The sequence below is a fragment of the Hemiscyllium ocellatum genome, chromosome 1 (assembly GCF_020745735.1).
Source record: "Hemiscyllium ocellatum isolate sHemOce1 chromosome 1, sHemOce1.pat.X.cur, whole genome shotgun sequence".
NCBI lineage: Eukaryota > Metazoa > Chordata > Chondrichthyes > Orectolobiformes > Hemiscylliidae > Hemiscyllium > Hemiscyllium ocellatum.
In genome coordinates this window covers 130,968,380-130,986,670 of record NC_083401.1, presented here as the reverse complement: position 1 = coordinate 130,986,670, position 18,291 = coordinate 130,968,380, and the positions used below count along the sequence as shown (strand labels likewise).

Sequence of the window (18,291 nt, the reverse complement as noted above, 5' to 3'; positions counted from 1 at the left end):
GAGTTGGTTGTGGTCCCTTCTGCATCTTGATGCTACGTTTTAATGATGTCATCCACTTGCATGAGGTCAACTTTCAGATGTATCTTGATAATCTTGCAATTCCTCCAGTCAAATGATTGATAAGACTGAAGTCTTCGTCTTCAACACCTTACACGCACACTATGCTGCAACCACAAATTCCATTTCTTTCCCTGGCAATTGCCTCAGGCTGACCAAAGCTATTTCAAAACTTGCTGGGATGGTAGCCCCATGTACTTCTCATTGCAAAGATTGCCTTCTTGAACTTCGTAAATCATCCACCTCAGTTCATTTCTGCTGTAGCCCTCGGCCATGTCTTTGCCACCTCAGACTCAACTATTCTAATATTCTCACACATCCCCCACTTGCCGCCCTTCATAAATTTCAACAGATCAAAATCTCCAGTGTCCGTAACTGATTTCCCTCAAATTCTCATTGAGCTCACTCCTGTGCTTGTGAACTATTTTAGCCCTCAAACCTCAACTTTTCAGTGTTAAAATTCTGCTTAATTCAAATCCTTTTATGTCCTTTATCCTTTTTCTGTAAGCTCCTTTAACCCTACAGCTTTGTACTTATCTGTGTTTTCTGTTCCTCTAATGCTGTTCTATTTGTCCACGTCTTCTCCATTGCTTCACCTTTTGCTGGCTGTTGCTTCTGTCATCCAGACTCCATTGCAGCTGATTGTATTCAATGAAGTATCTTTTCCACATTCGAGTTCCCACATAAATGTAAAATGCTAATGTTAAAGATAGCTACAAATATAGCATGTGTTCATACAAAAGTATCTGGAACTATTTCCTAAGCCAGGATGTTTTGTTTTATAGAGAATGAATTCTTCTTTGTTGCTCCTGACTGTAAATTGTCCAAAGTGGCTCCTGAGGGATGGAAAGAGGCAAAGAAAAAGAACAGACTTACTGTAAATTTCATCCTTTTTCTCAGAATAAAATTTTTTGTCGAAGATGTTGGCTTAATCCAGTGAGTACTTCTCTTCTGTGGTAAATCTTAACTGCGGGTAGAGCTATCCCTAGAAGGTTGTGGGGTCTGGAGAAAATCACACTATATGCATCCCTTCCCCTGGAGTATGTGAAACCGTGAGCACTTCCCAGCACCCCCACCCCCCTCAAGGGCAAATCACACTGTGCAGGACCTTCATCCTGAGAAAATTACACGATATGTTCACGAGTTGCTTGTCTCCCCATTTACTGAGCCCATCAGCTACAAACGCAGGAGAGAGATTCTCACAGTTCTGTTCACAGGCAGCATTTCCCTGAGTTGCAGTGCCCATGGGGATCTCTCAGTGGTGATTTGGGTACTCTCCAGGGTGAATTCCAAGGCAATGGGGGGGGTCGAGGTGGCCACCCTGAATCACCCTGCTTTCTGCAGGACAAAGACACTGCTAAGCTTAACTACAGAATGATTCAGAATCTAAAGCTAATAAGGAAAATTGTTTTTCCAGGGGCAGAGGGCACAGACTTTAAGGCAGTGGGTCTTAATGAAACTAATGATAACATGAGGAAAGAAAATTATTCAGAATATAGAGTGCACTGCATGTAAACCTGACGGAAGCAAATTCAAGAATAAATTGTATAGGAGAATTGAATAAATACTCGACAGGGGAAAGATTTGGAAGCCTATGGAAAAAGAAATTGGGATAATTTTAGTCAAAGAGCTGACGCAGGTGTAATGATTCTCTTGGTCTCTTATTATTCTAAACTCTCCACAGTTAATCAGCTGTCATATTTGGAATCGTTTCTCATATCCACCCCACCTCCCAAATTTAGATTTTGCATTTGGGGGTGAAACTATTAGCCCTTTGGGAGGAAAATATAAAACCTTAAATTTAGATGTTTTACATTGAAATGGCTAATATTATATCATGGTTATTTCACTGTTGCTGTTTTTGTTCATTCTAAATGGATTTACTACCAGTAGTTTAATTTCCAGTTTGATATTATGGTGATCTACATTAACTTCAGGTTAAAAATAATTACTTTTAAGGTGAGAAAACTTCAAAAAGCGTAGCTGCCAAATGTGGCGACCACAGTTACAGCTTCTCCATTGTGACCAATCGCAGTCTGTTGCACCCCCTGCTGTTCAGTGAAATATTGTCATCTTCTGAGAGCTGTTGGTGATGAAAACTTTAGAACAAATGAAGCCTGCAGGATTTTTTTAGTGGCACTATGATATTTAGTTATGAGAGCAGTAAAATCCTGTCTCTCCTCTCACTCACAGCACCTAATCCCTAAAATAAAACTCATTTGATATCTATATAAGTTTTAAATTTTTTTTTATACTTGTGCTTGTCAAAGTGTCGTGCAGGATATTTGCTTTCGATTACTTTCGCTTACAGATTGAAAGCAACAATGTAAAGGTTAAGATGAAAATTTTCCTAAATCTGTCCCAGACGTAGCACAGTGCTGATGATTTTATTTGATATGTCTAAATGTCATTCCTCGTGGTCTCCCCATCAAAGATTGCTAATATAATGCTGACTTTTGAGCAGTTCTGTTTTATGCAGTCTCACCATGATAGGTAATGGGTTAAGTATGACAAAATCTATCCAGATAGGAATCTTGTATTCAGCAGAAAGGGAAGACTATCATTCCATATGTCTGGGTCGGAGTCCGATTGAAATTGGAGGGTGGTTTCTAACCCATTGCACTACTCAATCACTATAATCACTGGGTCCCTTTGAGTATATTTATGACAAACATTCTTATATATAATTATGTGGCACTTTATTCAAGATAATAGCAGCTTTGCACACTGGTAGAAATTGAAAAGAAGACTGCCCAAATTAGTTTCATATACTCCTTTATATTTATCCAGAGAAGACAACTTCCATATTATCTGTGATAGATTCAGAACTTGATTTGTAGTGTACCTCAATTCTGCTGTCATTTAATTTTGGAATGAAAAAATCACAGTGTTAATATTTTACAATAATAACTTTTATTGTTTCTTGTTTCAAGAAAATAAATCACTTATTGGCATTTCTCTTATTTTTAATTGAAGACATACACTGACCAGGCATCAGTACTATTTGCAGTTAAGGAGGGATATATTGGAAGAGAGGTTGCACTGCAATGATGAAACGGCCATGCTGCTTGCTTCATTAGCTCTTCAGGCTGAATTTGGAGACTACCAACCAGAGGTCTGCATCTATCTACTATTCAGCAGAAATGTCCCAAATAAGCTGCAACTACATCCCAACCCAAAAATGTTTTGCTTTTGTTTCAAAATGCACTGTCACCCAGCTTGTGGCTTTTAGGATTTTATATGAACAATTTTAATGAAGGATGCAAGGTAGGAAACTGACTGGATGTGACGGAATGCTGGATTTTTTTCGGTTGTTCGTTATTATGATCTGTGTATTTGAACTGAGAGCAAAACCAGCATTGCAACTGATCCCATCAGTTTCCCACCAGGTAAGTTATGTGAAAATTGCGCTCTACACATCGACATTATATTGAAAATTAAAAAGAGCAATAAGATAATAGCTTGTATTTTGTAGTCAGCATTGAAAGAGACTGAGCTCACTGTTCTCTAACAACTGCCCACAAAGTTTTAGTGGTAATCTAGATCAGATTCTTCCAGCATTTTTAATTTTAATGTTAAAATTGTAGGCTTTCTACAGGCAATCTGTCACCTGTCAACCTCCGAGCAATAACCATGTCAACAATTAATTAATCGGAAGAAACCTTACAAATGGTAAAGCAGGAAGTGAAAAACAGGAAGTTTTCAAAATAAATTAAGGGTTAATGGAGTACCTTAATTTGAAACAAAGCTTCCCGAACTTTTTCCTGGGATTATATCATTTTAAGGACTTTGTGAGGTTGAGAGTTGTTTGGGGCTCCAAAATAAAACAAGAAGGCAGTAAACTTCAATACTTAATCAGTAATGTTCACATATTAATCAGTGTCTCTACACAATTTCATGAACATGGCCGTAGAAGCTCTGCATAAGACTTTGCCTGTGGTGTCAGCAGAAAGTTTTTAGTAATTATCGAAATGACAGTCAACATCTGTGGTTGCAGATTAGAGGAGCACCATAGCCAATGAGGAGTTGAATAACTCCCTGCACAGAGGCTGCTCCTTGCCAACTTAGCCTCAAAATCCCATTTGTCCTTCCCACTGATTGATTAACATGTTTGACATACATGTGCACACTAGCAATCTCACTCCGCTTTCCTTCCAATAAATTGTCAGCCAGGAATAAAAGTCAAAAAGTGTGGCATAGGTAAAGCATAGCAGGTCAGGCAGCATCCGGAAAGGAGGAGAATCAACGTTTCAGGCATAAGCTCTTCATCAGGAAACATTGATTCACCTGCTCCTAGGATGTTGTCTGACCTGCTGTGCTTTATCAGCACCACACGTTTTGACTCTGATCTCCAGCATCTGCATCAGAGGCACTGATACAAAAGGAACAGAGATTTTATGATTTGTTTATATATGTTTGTTTCATACTGGGTTTATACCCAAGAAAATTTACAGAAATCTGCTCCTTCAGTTGTGAGACAAAACACATGGTGTTACTTCCAGAAATAAACTGTACTAAGTCAATGCTGTGTCTGAGCAAAAAAAAATTAATGTTTTACTTCTGTACACAGTTTCACGGGATGAGTTATTACAGACTTGAGCATTATTTACCAATTGGAGTGATAGAGTCTTTGGAGGAATCTTACGTAAAGGAGGAGCTACCCAAATTGCACAGCACATATAGCGGAGCGACAGAAGCAGAATCTGAATTTGAGTTTCTAAAGGTAATCCATCTTAATTCCAGATTGGGAAACAGTAATACCATTCTGTTGATTATTGTTGGAGAAAACAATCCTTCCCCTATTAGCTGGCTGTCATTTCAGCTAGTGAGCAGAGCAATCAGTTTTGTACCTGTTTTTTATGTAACGTTGTGTTGATGGTAGCAATTGAATATAACAACATCTGTAGGTCATTTGATACGTGTTTTACCAGTTCAATAAAATCAAATTATTAATTCAGTTGTAGAGTAATTTCTTCCTTTAGATTGTTCAGTATACTATGTGCATGTATTTGAGCACTCTTGAATATAGAAATATAACTTGTCCCCGCACCCCCCCCCCCCCCCCCCCCCCCAGTTCAGTATCATTAGCTAATTTACATGTACTGTTTCTTTACATTCAAGGAGGAGTATTCATTGAAAGTCAGTTACTAATTTCCTTAACGCATGCACATCAAATTAAACCCTACAGTATCTGGAGCACTCCCGAGTGGGTATGAATTCAAAGATGCAGTGAAGTTGTTCACTTTGCATCTTGCAAATTGGGGAAAGCCAAACCGTTGAATGTACGCATCTTATCGGCTTGTAATTTCTTGAGGCTTTTGTATAATGCAAAAGATGAATTTTGGATTCCTTTCTAATTGGATAAACGGATGAAATAGTACAACTGTTTACCTGTCCTTTTTATTCACAGAATAAAAAATGATTGATAATTACGGTTCCCCTCCCAGTATATAGTGATCATAATATAATTAAAACTCAGGTTTGAAAATGATATGTTCTTATCACAAACTTAAACATAACCAATTGCAAAAATATCAGGAGTGAGCTGAGTATGGATTGATTGGGTAAATAGACTAAAAGGCATGGGCATAAACAAAGAGTGGGAAACATTTAATGTAACAATTCCACTAAAATTATAAAGTCTCATTAGCTCAGTAAGTTAAAGTACCAGATAGCAAGTCTAAGGTTTGTGAATGTTTTAGAAACCAGCATAGAGGATGAAAATACATTGAATGGCAGAGCAGACTCGATGGGCTGAATGAGTTAATTCCTGCTCCTATGTCAATGGTCTTATGGTAAGAATATGAAAGCAATCTAGCCTGAAGTTTAAAAGCGATTGTAAGAACTTTGACAGCTGTTTTAAAAAGAAAAGCAATTAGCTGCAGAAGTGTTCAGTGTCCCAGCTATGAAAATTCCCTAGATTCTAGATTGGCCCCAGCAAATTGAAAGTTAGCAAATATAACACTGCTGTTAAGATAGGAATGACAGGAAAAATAAAAGAACATTACAGACTAAAATCGGCCACTATGAAAGTGTGGGGATGTATTATTAAGGAAATCGTAACAATCCAAAGAAAATTATAGGACAAAGAGCCAAAAAGGCCAGTACAGCATAAAAACAGACCTTTCAGCCCACCAAACCTGCACAGACACATGACTCCTTTCTAAACTAAAAATATTCTGCCTCAATGCAGTCTGTATCCTTCTATTCCCTGCCTAATTATATATCTGTCACAATGCCTCTTAAAAGTAGTTATTGTATCTGCTTCCACCCCCTCCTTTAACATCATGTTCCAGACACTTAGCACCTTCTGTGTACTCTCACATCTCCTTTAAACTTCCCCTTTTTACCTTAAACCTATGTCCACCGATAATTGACATTTCTACCCTGGGAAAAAGACTATCAATTCTATCCGTGCCTCTCATAATATTATAAACTCCTATCAAGTTGCCCCATAGCCTCCAAAGTTCAAGTTAAAACAAACCATGTTTGTCCAATATCTGTTCTTAATTAATACCCTTCAAACCAGGAAACATCCTGGTAAACTCTTTCTGAAAATGTTCAGCATCCTTCTGGTAGTGAGGCGATCAAACTGCCAATATTCCAAATATGGCCTAACTAAACTTTCCAATTTTTATACTCTATGTCCCAACCAGTGAAGGTAAGCGTGCCATACTGTTCTCCTGTATTTTGCAATTATAATGTTAATTACCTTTTTAGAGCTTCAATCACAAACATGCACATACATGTTAGCTAGTATGTACCCTAACAGTTGTCACTGAGTGTATTAGTGACCATTCTGAGAGACACCTGTACAAGACTGAAAATTGACTCTCCTGCTGCCTGACCGGCTGTGCTTTTCCAGCATCACACTCTTCAACTGTGATCTCCAGCATTTGCAGTCCTCACTTTCTAGTGAATGTTCAATCAAGATGACAGTGGTTACCCAGAGATGATCTGGTAAATTTTAAACTTGTGCTTTGGCACTACAACTCGCAAGCTACTGATGACTTTGATAAAGGGATTTTTATCAGCTTACTGTATTTGGTATTTACTGTCAAAGTGTCAAATATTTTTTGGACTATGTACATATTTATCAGTTTTCTGTTCATTTAATTTGGCTTTCAGATATGTCAAAAGCTGTCTGAGTATGGGGTGCTGTTCCATCGGGTTCTTCCAGAAAAGAAATCGTTAACAGGAATCAATCTGGGTATTTGTGCTAAAGGTGTAATGGTTTATGAGATTCAGAATGGGCTCAAAACAGTAGTCCTTCGGTTTCCATGGAGAGATACCAAAAAAATTGCCTTCACTGTAAGTATTTTCCAGCTGCAGTCCTATATTATTTAATTTTTTTTGTGCTTAAGTCATTTAACTCTGGCTTTGTAGTATTTGTTTCTTAAATTAAGCTTCAAATATATAGTCAGTTTTTTTAAAAGATTGAAAAATGTTGGGCAGAGATCTCTACAAACGAAAAAAAAACTTTAAGTCTTATTTTGTACAGATTTTTTAAGTTGCAGGAAGAACATGTTTTTTGGTTAAAATGCAACAAGTAAGTGGAAATCATCAAGGGACAATTAAATGGTGCCGCATTTTAACTCAGGCACTGGGATCATTATTTGTGAATAAACTTTCTTTTATGTCCTCAATTTAGTTTCTCTGTGTTACTGAATTCATTCCATTTATAAGACATCAAAGTCCGTCAGGAATTTTAGAAATTTGCTTCCTGCTCTTTATTTAAGTAAGAGTGATCATTGACTTATGTATTATTTTCCTTATTATCCATGGTCACAATTACTTTTGCTAAAGTATCCCAACCATCTGACAGCAAATGAGCAATTTTTTTTCAAGATAACCTGTATTTATTTGGAAGTGAAAATTTTAAAACATGCTTTGTCTTTCTTACGTAAGAAAGTAAATCGGTGGGCAAGGATTAATTGTAAAATTTTATGATCTAAATTACATATTTAGACTAAGTATATGGTTATACATGATCAAAACTGTGTGTAAGGTTGATAATTAAACCTGCTAGCATTTCATAAGTAGTCAATATTATAAGCTTTAAACATGGTTGAGTTTTGCATTGAACTAAAATTAGGTTTACTTTATACTGTTAGCAGTTTCTGCTCAATCAAATGCATCACTTGTGTTTATTCCGAGCTCTGCATTGTCATTTTGATTGATACAGAGAAAGAAGATTACATTACAGAACACTTCAGATGGTATAAAACATCAGTTTCAGACAGATAGCAGCAAAACCTGTCAGTATCTCATACATCTGGCTTCATCCCAACACAAATTCCAACTGCAGATGAGAGCACGAAAGAACAATCAGGACCTACAGGAAATTGGTATGGCTATAACCCATTGATTTCCATGTATTTTGTAGAGCCTGGTTCTGTGGAAAGCAGTACATTTCCTAATAGTAGCAATTAAATGGTTGGAGGGAAGGTGAAATGTTAAAATGGAGATTTAAGTAATTTCCTTTTTATTACTATCGCTATATATCCATTCTATTATTAATTAGATTGTCCTTGAAAGTATACCAATAATGACTTATGATCCAGATTCATGTTCCATTGCTTATACATGAACAAAACACAGTGTAAAGGAGTGGAAAAGGCCATACCCAAGTTCCCTGATGTTGAATTATTTTACTATTTGTAAATGAGCTGAATGGGATTGTGGTGTGCGAGTCCAGACTTTATTTTTGTATTGTATTATTCAATGATGAATTAGTACATAAAGAAACCGAATCATTACTAATGCAGAAGAAGGCTATGCAGCTAACAGTACCTGCACTGGCTCGCCAAAAGAGCCCTAAATAAAAACTGAAAGTACTGCCGATGCTGTAAATCAGAAACAAAAATAGAAATTGTTGAACAAGCTTAGCAGGTCTGGCAGCATCTGTGAAGAGAAATCAGAGTTAACGTTTCAGGTCGAGTGACCCTTCCTCAGAACCTGTTCAGGTCAGACCTGATCTTTTCCAGCAATTTCTGTTTTTCTTTCTGACTCCAGGATCCGCAGTTCTTTCAGGTCCTTACTTTTACCCTAGTGGTGATTGTTGTATTTATTTCCACTCTTTCTTTGTCCCCTTGATTATTTAGTGATTTTGGGATGCTGTTCGTGTCTTCTATTATCAGATAGTGCTCAGCATTTATTCAATTGCTCTGCCATTTTCTAGTTCCTCATTATTATTATTCCACAACCTAATTCTCTAAGGGGCTTATGGTCATTTTGGGTCCTCCCTTCCTTTTTTATATATTTAAACAAGCCCCTGCTGTTTGTGTGTCTTGGTATTGCTTGCAAGTTTTCCTTCAAAGTTTATTTACTTCCGATCTATTATTTTTTGGGTTATCCTTTGTTGGTTTTTAAAACTTGCCCAGTTCTTTGTGTTACCACTAATGTTTTGCCATATTGATGTTTGTTTTTCAATCTGATGCTATCTTTAACTTCCCTGCTCAAACATGGTTGGCTTATCCCCTTCCTAGAATCCTTCTTCCTCACTCTAATATGCCTTTGCTGTGAGTCATGAACTGTTTTCTTAGACATCACTCTGTCCTCAGTCCTTTGTAATAACCCTTATTTAATGTAAGTACATCTGTTTATGGTGTAAGTCCCTCTTTCAGACTGAATTCTAAACCGGACCATCTTATGATCACTGTTTCTGAGGGAATCTTTTACTCTGACATCATTTATTAAACCTGTGATCACCAAATACAAAATAGTTTAGAGTCATTGAGATGTACAGCATGGAAACAAGACACTTTGGTCCAATCCGTCCTTGCCGACCAGATATCCCAACCCAATGTAGTCCTGCCTGCCAGCATCCAGTCCATATCCCTCCAAACCCTTCCTATTCATATACCCATCCAAATGCTTTTTAAATGTTGCAATTGTACTAACCTCCACCACTTCCTCTGACAGCTCATTTCATACACGCACCACCCTAAAATTTGCCCCTTAGGTCTCTTTTATATCTTTCCTCTCTCACCCTAAATCTATGCCCTCTAGTTCTGGACTCTTCTCCCCGCACCCCAAGCTAATACTTTGTCTATTTATCCTATCCATGCCCCTCATGATTTTGTAAACCTCTATAAGGTCACTCCTCAGCCTCCTATTCTGCTCCAGCGAAAACAGTCCCAGCCTGTTCAGCCTCTCCCTATAGCTCAGATCCTCCAACCCTGGCAACATCCTTGTAAATCTTTTCTGAACCCTTTCAAGTTTCACAACATCTTTCCGATAGGAAGGACACCAGAATTGCACTCAGTATTCCAACAGTGGCCTAACCAATGTCCTGTACAGCCACAACATGACCTCCCAACTCCTGTACTCAATACTCTGACCAATAAAGGAAAGCATACCGAATGCAGCCTTCACTATCCTATCTACCTGATATTCCATTTTCAAGGAGCTATGAACCTGCACTCCAAGGTCTCTTTGTTCAGCAACACTCCCTAGGACCTTACCATTAAGTGTATATGTCTTGCTAAGATTTGCTTTCCCAAAAGCAGCACCTCTCATTTATCTGAATTAAACTCCACTGGCACTTCTCAGTCCATTGGCCGATCTGATCAAGATCCTGTTGTAATCTGAGGTAACCCTCTTTGCTGTCCACTAAACCTTGATCCCTTTTTGCATCCACATTTGTTCTAGGAAACTGACCCGAATGCACTCTGGTTTCTTCCTTATGGATTCCTCTTCTACTCTTAACTATTCCAATCTATATGAAGATTAAAATCACCCCTGTTTAATTATGCCTTTGTTACACACCCTCATTAAACCTTATTTAATTTCTGTTCTACTTCTTCCAATTCAAGATCATTTTTTGGTCTCCTACTTATCCTATCCCATACGAATAACATTACCTCACCACTCTCTCTATCTTACCTATACTTTCAGAAAGTAACATATTCCTGCATATTTAGTTCACAGCTTTCATCTCCTTGCACTGAATGATATTGTTTTTTTTTAAGTTTCCCCACCCCCCCCAGCCTTAAACTGACTGACCTGTAGTCATTGGGCTTATCCTTTTAGCCCTTTTTGAACAAGTATGTAAGATTTACAATTTTCTAGTTTTCTGGGACCTCTCAGGTTTCGAGAAAGACTGAAAAAAAATGGCAGTGCCTTTGCAATTTCTATTCTAGCTTAAAGGTGTACAGTTTATTGGCGAAACTGCTAATGAGGTTCATTTGAGGTATCAAATTACAGATCTCTCTGAGGAAAGAATTTGATTTTATCTGCGTTACTAGCATGCTTTGTGAGATATTGCAATATGTGACAGCTTCAACATACCAATGAGAGACTAGATGTATGTTTATAACTGCAATTCTCCTTAGGTTGATTCCCAATCTCAACTAAAAACCTAAGCCTTTCTCATACGGAAAAATAAACATTAGAAGTATCACTTCTGATTTGTCCAATGCACTTATTTTGCTGGGTATAGTATGGAGTTGAAGTTTGAGAGGAAGAGGAGCTTAGGAAGACAGTAATAACAATCTACTTACTGAATTCCTTTTTTTTTTCCCCACCTGTGCCTCTTTAGAAAGTTTGTCTGTCAGCAACCTGAACTACAATGGCGATTCTGCAGGTTTATTCTCCATGGGCAGGGTGAATAGTAGTATTAGTCTTGCCGCCAGTGCACACAGCAGATTAACTGATCAGTCGCACTTAATGCGTTCTGAACTCCTAAAACGCATGTCTAGGTCGGAGGCAGCATTGAACCAGTCCTTATACGACATCTCAAAAGACAAGATATATCGTACTTTGTGGGACCAACATCCTCCAATCCTCAGCAAATCTTCCTATGATCTTCGACAAGTTTCCGAGTCAAAACGAAGAAGTACGCCCAACTTTAGCTATCAGTTGTTTCGTTCTTCAAATCTCCTGGAAGGGGACACTGAACGTAAAGTAAAACATTCATGCCATCGATCAGATACTGAGTCCATAGTGGGAAGTGAGCGACGAATTAAAAACAGGTATGTTCTTTTACCTCTTGGGAGTTATCTTTATCTTATATGGCATGCTTTTAACAATGAAATTAGTTTGTAATATCAGAAACAAATGACCAAAGCTACTTTACCAAAGGTGTGAAAATCTAAAATTATGAGTCTGAGCTTGCTGCCCCGTAATGTCATTGTCTTCATGCATAATTTAAAAAAAAGTTGCTTTCAAGCAATACAGAAACATAAAAAATAATGCCCTATGTTGCTGTAGAGCATTATGGGAGAAATAAATGCCAAGACAGAGAGTGTGTTAACATTTTTGTTTATCTTTGGAGAATCTGTTAGCTCTTGTTAAGTCCTCTCATCAAATGTTATGCGGATTGCACGTTTTAATACTCTAGGCAAACACCATGGTGGAACAAAGCTGCAGTTTGAGATAATATTTTGGCTTTAAACAGAATTCTGAAAACTTTTACTGCAATTACCCAGGAGTTCAATAAGAGAAGTAATTACCTACCTAACCTATTTTGATTTCTTTAAATTAGGTCTCTGAATCTGGGCTCCTCTGACAAAAGTACACTGGTTGCTTTTCTCTGGTTGCTCCAACATTAATTGCACACAGAAAAGTATATGCACTTGTGCATACTTTCTATATATGTGTATATAAATATATTAAGGAAGTATGCACTTAGAAGAATGAAAGGTGCTTGAACTGAAACATTTATAATTCATAAGGGGCTTGATTAGGTAAATACTGGGAGGATGTTTCCTCTGGTTGGAGGAGTCTAGAAATATTGTCACAGTCTCAGATTAGGCGTTGAAAAGGGGAATGTCCATTATCTCCCTTATTCCTAAAGCAAATTAGAGCAGTAAATAGAAAAAAAAATTGCAATCCCTCTTCTGAGAAGACTTTATATCTTTCTAATTTATCGCTGACATCACATTATCATTGTACTTGCTAAACAGTTCTGCAGTCACTTAGATCTGTACGGGAATGCATTTGAGTCTATCACTTTATCTTTCCTCACTGAAATGTTCACTTTTTTTTAATCACTTCTGCACATATGTGTCTTTAATCTTTTTTGAATCGCTTGTATACCCTGAATCTTTTTATGAATCTTTAATATATCCTGAAATTCTGCTGATTCTTGATTGGTTCTGCAGAACTTAGCAATTTTATTTTATGCTAAAATCATCAGGGCTTGTCTATATAATGACCTGCACATCTCATTTTTTTTTCAACTTCCAGAGTCAACCGCTGCCATTTTTATTCAGATAATGAAAAGGGAGATTATGGTTCTTTTTCACCACTTACGGCATAGTTATTTGAATGTTGTCAGTTGGTCAGTTGTGACTGTAATCCATCACTTGGAGCACTCACACTTAACTCAGGACTCAAAGTAGGAAGCCATAATTCTGAAACTGTTGATCGATGAGAATTTTCGAGATCCCAAATTTCCCAATTTCTATAACCTTTGCTACTTAATGCTTGGCACTGACTGATCAATCTAGATTACAACCTTTAAACCCTGTTCATAATTTTGAATATCCTGTCAAACATTCTCTTTACCTATTCTGCTATAATGAAAATAATCCCAGTTTTTCTGAAATTTCCATATAGCTAATGGCTTATGTTTTTGGTATCCATTTTGTGACTTTCCTATGTGGCTTCTTTATGCGATTGAGGTCATTCTGAAAGTAAAGTTTTCAAAGGAGTTCAGGTTTGAGTGGTTACGAGTGTGACGTTACAGCGATGACATCTACTTCGAACCTTTCTAAATTGGGAAAATGCAAATTTGTGCACGTGCAGCTAATTAAGCTCTGGGAACTTTATTATTGCAAAAGATGGACAGTTAACCCCTTTCTAATGTGAGATAAATTTAACAGGTAACACATCGAGTTACTTGTGTACTTTATTAGGTGCAGCCTGTAGGTATTAAACACAAATACCCACAGGTTAAGCATATAACCTACAGCTGGACATGTGCAGCGGTCTGTACTGTTCATGTTACCCTTGTCTCTACACTGATGTGTATTGGTTTAGCACTATCTCTGTGATGCATGAGACCCAGGAGGGTTCATAATGAGGCCATTGTGAGAATAAAAGTGTGTGTACGAGAGAGGAAAAGAAGTTAGGCTGGAAGGTAACTTGGGAAAAGAAGCAAAGTTAAGCTCTTTGAACCCACTCCACTATTTACAGGTCAAAGTAGATCTTCTAGCTCAACTCCACTTTCTCTTCCTCATTAATTTCCTTAGTTTCCAAGTACATTAATCTTTTTCTTGACTATACTCAACAACTGAGCACCCACCCGCAGATCTGGAATAGAGGAATCTAAAAGTTTACAACCATTCTACATTCAAAGAAATATGGGCTTGATCTACTTGATCTCATCTTTAAGTTAATTCTTTCACCTCCGGGATCTGACAAATTAACTCTCATTGCATTCTTTTTGGTGCAAATGTACCCTTCCGTATGAAAGAGTCTAAATCTGTACACCGTATTCCAGGGATGGTTTGACTAATGGCTCTATTCTACTGAATGTGGAATGTTGATGGTTCAAGGTACAACCAGGGATGGTGCAAAGTAAGGACATGCTTGCGAGTCCAGAATTGGATGCAGGGAGAATGGAAGCTAATTGGTGTACAGACTTGGAGAGGAGCAAGGCCAAGGATATTTATGTACAAAGATAACTTCAAGTCAGAGGCCTTGGCAGGATAGGGGATGGTGTAGGTCAGTGAACATAGGCATGATGAATGAATGGGACTTGGAGTTGAGTGGGAGTAAGAAACTACTTAAGGAAGGAATTACAGATTGGAATTTAGGAGAGTAAGGCCCACTGATCGTGATGGGGTGAGAGACAGGCTACAGTTGACAGAAGGAGATGGTGTTATTTCAGAGGCTGGATGGACTATTTTTGACCCAGGAGGCATGTTGTAAGAAAAATTTGTTTTCTTAAGCCAGTAGCTTGTCATATTTCTCAAATCCAGTGAAACTCAAATAGCAGCTATTGAATCTAAATCAAACTCCAATTACATTATGAGAACATAATTAATAGGTTTTAATGAAGTGTCTCACTTCTTGATGGCAGGACCATTGCAACAACCAAACACAAAATCATAAGATGGCAGTGATTGCATATGGTGGTAATATTTGGGAAAGGAATTTTGTGTTCGTCTGTTTTTAACATTTCTTCAGCCCATCATCCTAGAGTTAATTATCAAGTCTATGGCCTCTAAAAGTTTATCTATTTCTGGTGTTAGACTCACCATCGTTTTGCTACCTACTTTGTCCAATTATTCCTTTTTAAAATCCTCTGGGACACCTTCTATATCTGGTTATGCTTGAGGTATTGTGGTCAGGACCTCCACTATCTCCTCTTAACATTTGAGGATGAATGTATAGCCTTATATGTTTACCATTTTAATTTTAAAATAATTTCTTTATGTAAGTTAGTGGTATCTCATACTCTAGAATCCTGTTATTTCATTTGGAAAGATGTGGCTCAGATCAACACTTTGAATTTTGCAAATTTTTTCTCTTGAGAGAAGGAGAGGCTACTTTTTTGCCCTCCATTTAGTAAAATAAAATTATGGCACTTAGCCATGTTTGAGCAAGTAACTGCCCACGACTTGCCTTTGGGCAGAGACCTTGAAAAGAAGAACATGGATGAGATTTTGTCAGCAGAATGTGGTTCCTGCCAACATAACTGGAATTGTGCACTCTTTAATGCTCTGTCGCTTTCCCATTTGCCATGTGATTACATGCAGACTGTAGCTTAAAAAGAAACAAGGCAGAAATGCTGTCTCCTTACCTACCCAACCTCCACTCCAACCCAACATCCTATCTTTCTAATAAGATGGAAAGCTTGGTTGCCTGCTGGACACAGTTGCAAACATTGGAAGGAATGAAAATCAATCCCAGACAGAGTTGTAGAACAATACAGCAGAGAAAGTGACCTTTCCGCTGTTTGAATCTACATTAGACTGTTTAAAGGATATTTAGTCCTAATCCCCCACTGTTTCTCCATATCCCTTCAAGTTCGTTCTTCTTGAAGTATTTATCCAGTTCTAACTATTGAAACAGTTTCTGTTTATCATGCCATGGGCGGCACGGTGGCACAGTGGTTAGCACTGTTGCCTCACAGCGCCAGAGACCTGGGTTCAATTCCCACCTCAGGCGACTGACTGTGTGGAGTTTGCATATTCTCCCCGTGTCTGCGTGGGTTTCCTCTGGGTGCTCCGGTTTCCTCCCACAGTCCAAAAATGTGCAGGTTAGGTGAATTGGCTGTAGTGTTAGGTGAAGGGGTAATGTAGGGGAATGAGTCTGGGTGGGTTACTCTTCAGCGGGTCGGTGTGGACTTGTTGGGCCGAAGGGCCTGTCTCCACACTGTAAGTAATCTAATCTAATCTAAAAAAGAACGATCGTAGAATGGTTATGACACAGCAAGAGGCCGTGTAACTCGTTGACCCTATGTTAACTATCTGAGAGAAACAATTGTCTCGTCTGTAGTATCACATGTACTGCATCTAAATCCAAAGTGATATTTAAATAGCTTTACTAAATATCCATCTGATTTCTTGCTCACTGATAATCAATTTCTGCAGTCTGGCTACATGACTGTAATCTCTCATTCCTGGAACCGTTCTGGTAAAGCTCTTTTACAGCCACTCCAAAGAGTTCAACTTCTTCTTAAAATGTGGTACCCAGAATTGAGGGCAATATACCAAAGTAGCACCACTTCCTTACTTCCAAGCCAAAAGCTATCAGTTATAAAACCCAGATCCTTTAGAAGGATAGAATCCCTTCAATGTGGAACAGGCCATTCAGCCCTTCAAGTCCACATCAACCCTTCGAACAGCACCCCACAGACCGCCCCCACACACCTTATCCCTGTAACCCTGCAAATTCCATTGCTGATTCACCTAACCTACACGTCTTTGGATACAATGGGCAATTTAACATGTCGAATCCACTTATAACCTGCACACCTTTGGACTATGGGAGGAAACTGAGCATCCAGAGGAAATCCACGCAGACACTGGGAGAAAGTGCAAACTCCACACAGACAATCGCCCGAGGCTGGAATTAAACCCAGATCCCTGACACCGTGACCACTGAGCCATTATGTCATTATACCTGCAGTTATTACTTTGTTGACCTGTCCTGTCTCTTTCAGAAAGTTGCCCATAAATAGAGCCAGATCTCTTGCTTCTTACATCCTCTAATTAAAAGTATACGCTTTTGCTTCTAATACCTCTCCTCACTTTTGCTGCCAAAATGTATCACCTTGTAATTTTCTGCTTTGAATTTCATCTGTTGTGTGTCTGTCTGTTCATTTAAAGTCTAATACTATCCTGCTTACTGTTTGCTGTATTTCAGAGCTGTGTCAGTTCAGATTTCACAATCATGCCCTGTATCCTGATTTATGCCAAGTTGAAGATGTTAATGTAATATCAAAAGCAGCATGGTCCTCACATTGAACCCTTGGAAACATCAATCCTCTTCAGTTTAACAAACTATCGTTTACCACTGGTGTCTCTTTTCTGTCCATTTTGCTACTATTGCTTTAATGGGGTTTTCATTTGTTACATAGTGGGGTGGATATGTGTTTGGAAGTTCGTGGCTCGATCAAACGTGACTGAGTAGAGTGATGTCATTGGATTGCTGTAAGCCCACACACTTCTCCATACACTGGCTGCAGTACGTCCAACCTACTGCATGAACTGCAGCAATTCATCAGATTTATCTAAATAATAGTCTCCTGACCTGTAATGCCAAGAAGAGTAAGATCTCCCAAGCAAGTTCTTGGGAATCCCATGGCTTCCAAATGCTTCTTTAGCCTTTGTTACTGGGACAAAAACATCATTCCCTCATCATGTTGGAAAGATTTCCCAAAAATAATGGAGTATTTCAAGGAACATGCTGCCACTACTACTTTCTCAGGATGATACTGCATGCTTGTTAACAGTGATTACATTTAAAGTTCAAAATCTACTGTTTAAATAGGTTAGAAAAATGGATTTGCTTCTTTCAGAAAGGCATTGACTATTTAATCACCTGATCTCCTCTTCCTCCTTCCCATCATAAGAAAACTTAAGATCGATGTAATTCCTTCTTCCCTATTAGTGAATGCTATTTTTATGAAAGCTCACTATTAAAGTATGTTTGTGCTTCTTCATGCTGGAATATTGATTTGTTTTTAATGCTTGGATGCAAATTAACTATTGAATATTAACTAAATATTGTGAAAAGTGAACAATTACAAGTTGTTTACAAGTAGGTCTTGTATGG

The 18,291-nt window shown here is 38.1% G+C and overlaps 1 protein-coding gene across 5 annotated transcripts in view; it reads left to right on the top strand.

Annotated features, from left to right (window-relative positions):
- Positions 1 to 18,291, top strand: part of ptpn13 (protein tyrosine phosphatase non-receptor type 13) — a 254,936-nt gene that overhangs the window by 108,183 nt on the left and 128,462 nt on the right. For all 5 annotated transcript variants that reach the window (XM_060825999.1, XM_060825982.1, XM_060825971.1 and 2 more), the window contains exons 13-18: positions 843 to 993; positions 3,034 to 3,172; positions 4,628 to 4,780; positions 7,186 to 7,368; positions 8,243 to 8,405; positions 11,600 to 12,032. In XM_060825999.1, coding sequence (XP_060681982.1) covers positions 843 to 993; positions 3,034 to 3,172; positions 4,628 to 4,780; positions 7,186 to 7,368; positions 8,243 to 8,405; positions 11,600 to 12,032 — 1,222 coding nt within the window. The remainder of the gene's footprint in view (positions 1 to 842; positions 994 to 3,033; positions 3,173 to 4,627; positions 4,781 to 7,185; positions 7,369 to 8,242; positions 8,406 to 11,599; positions 12,033 to 18,291) is intronic.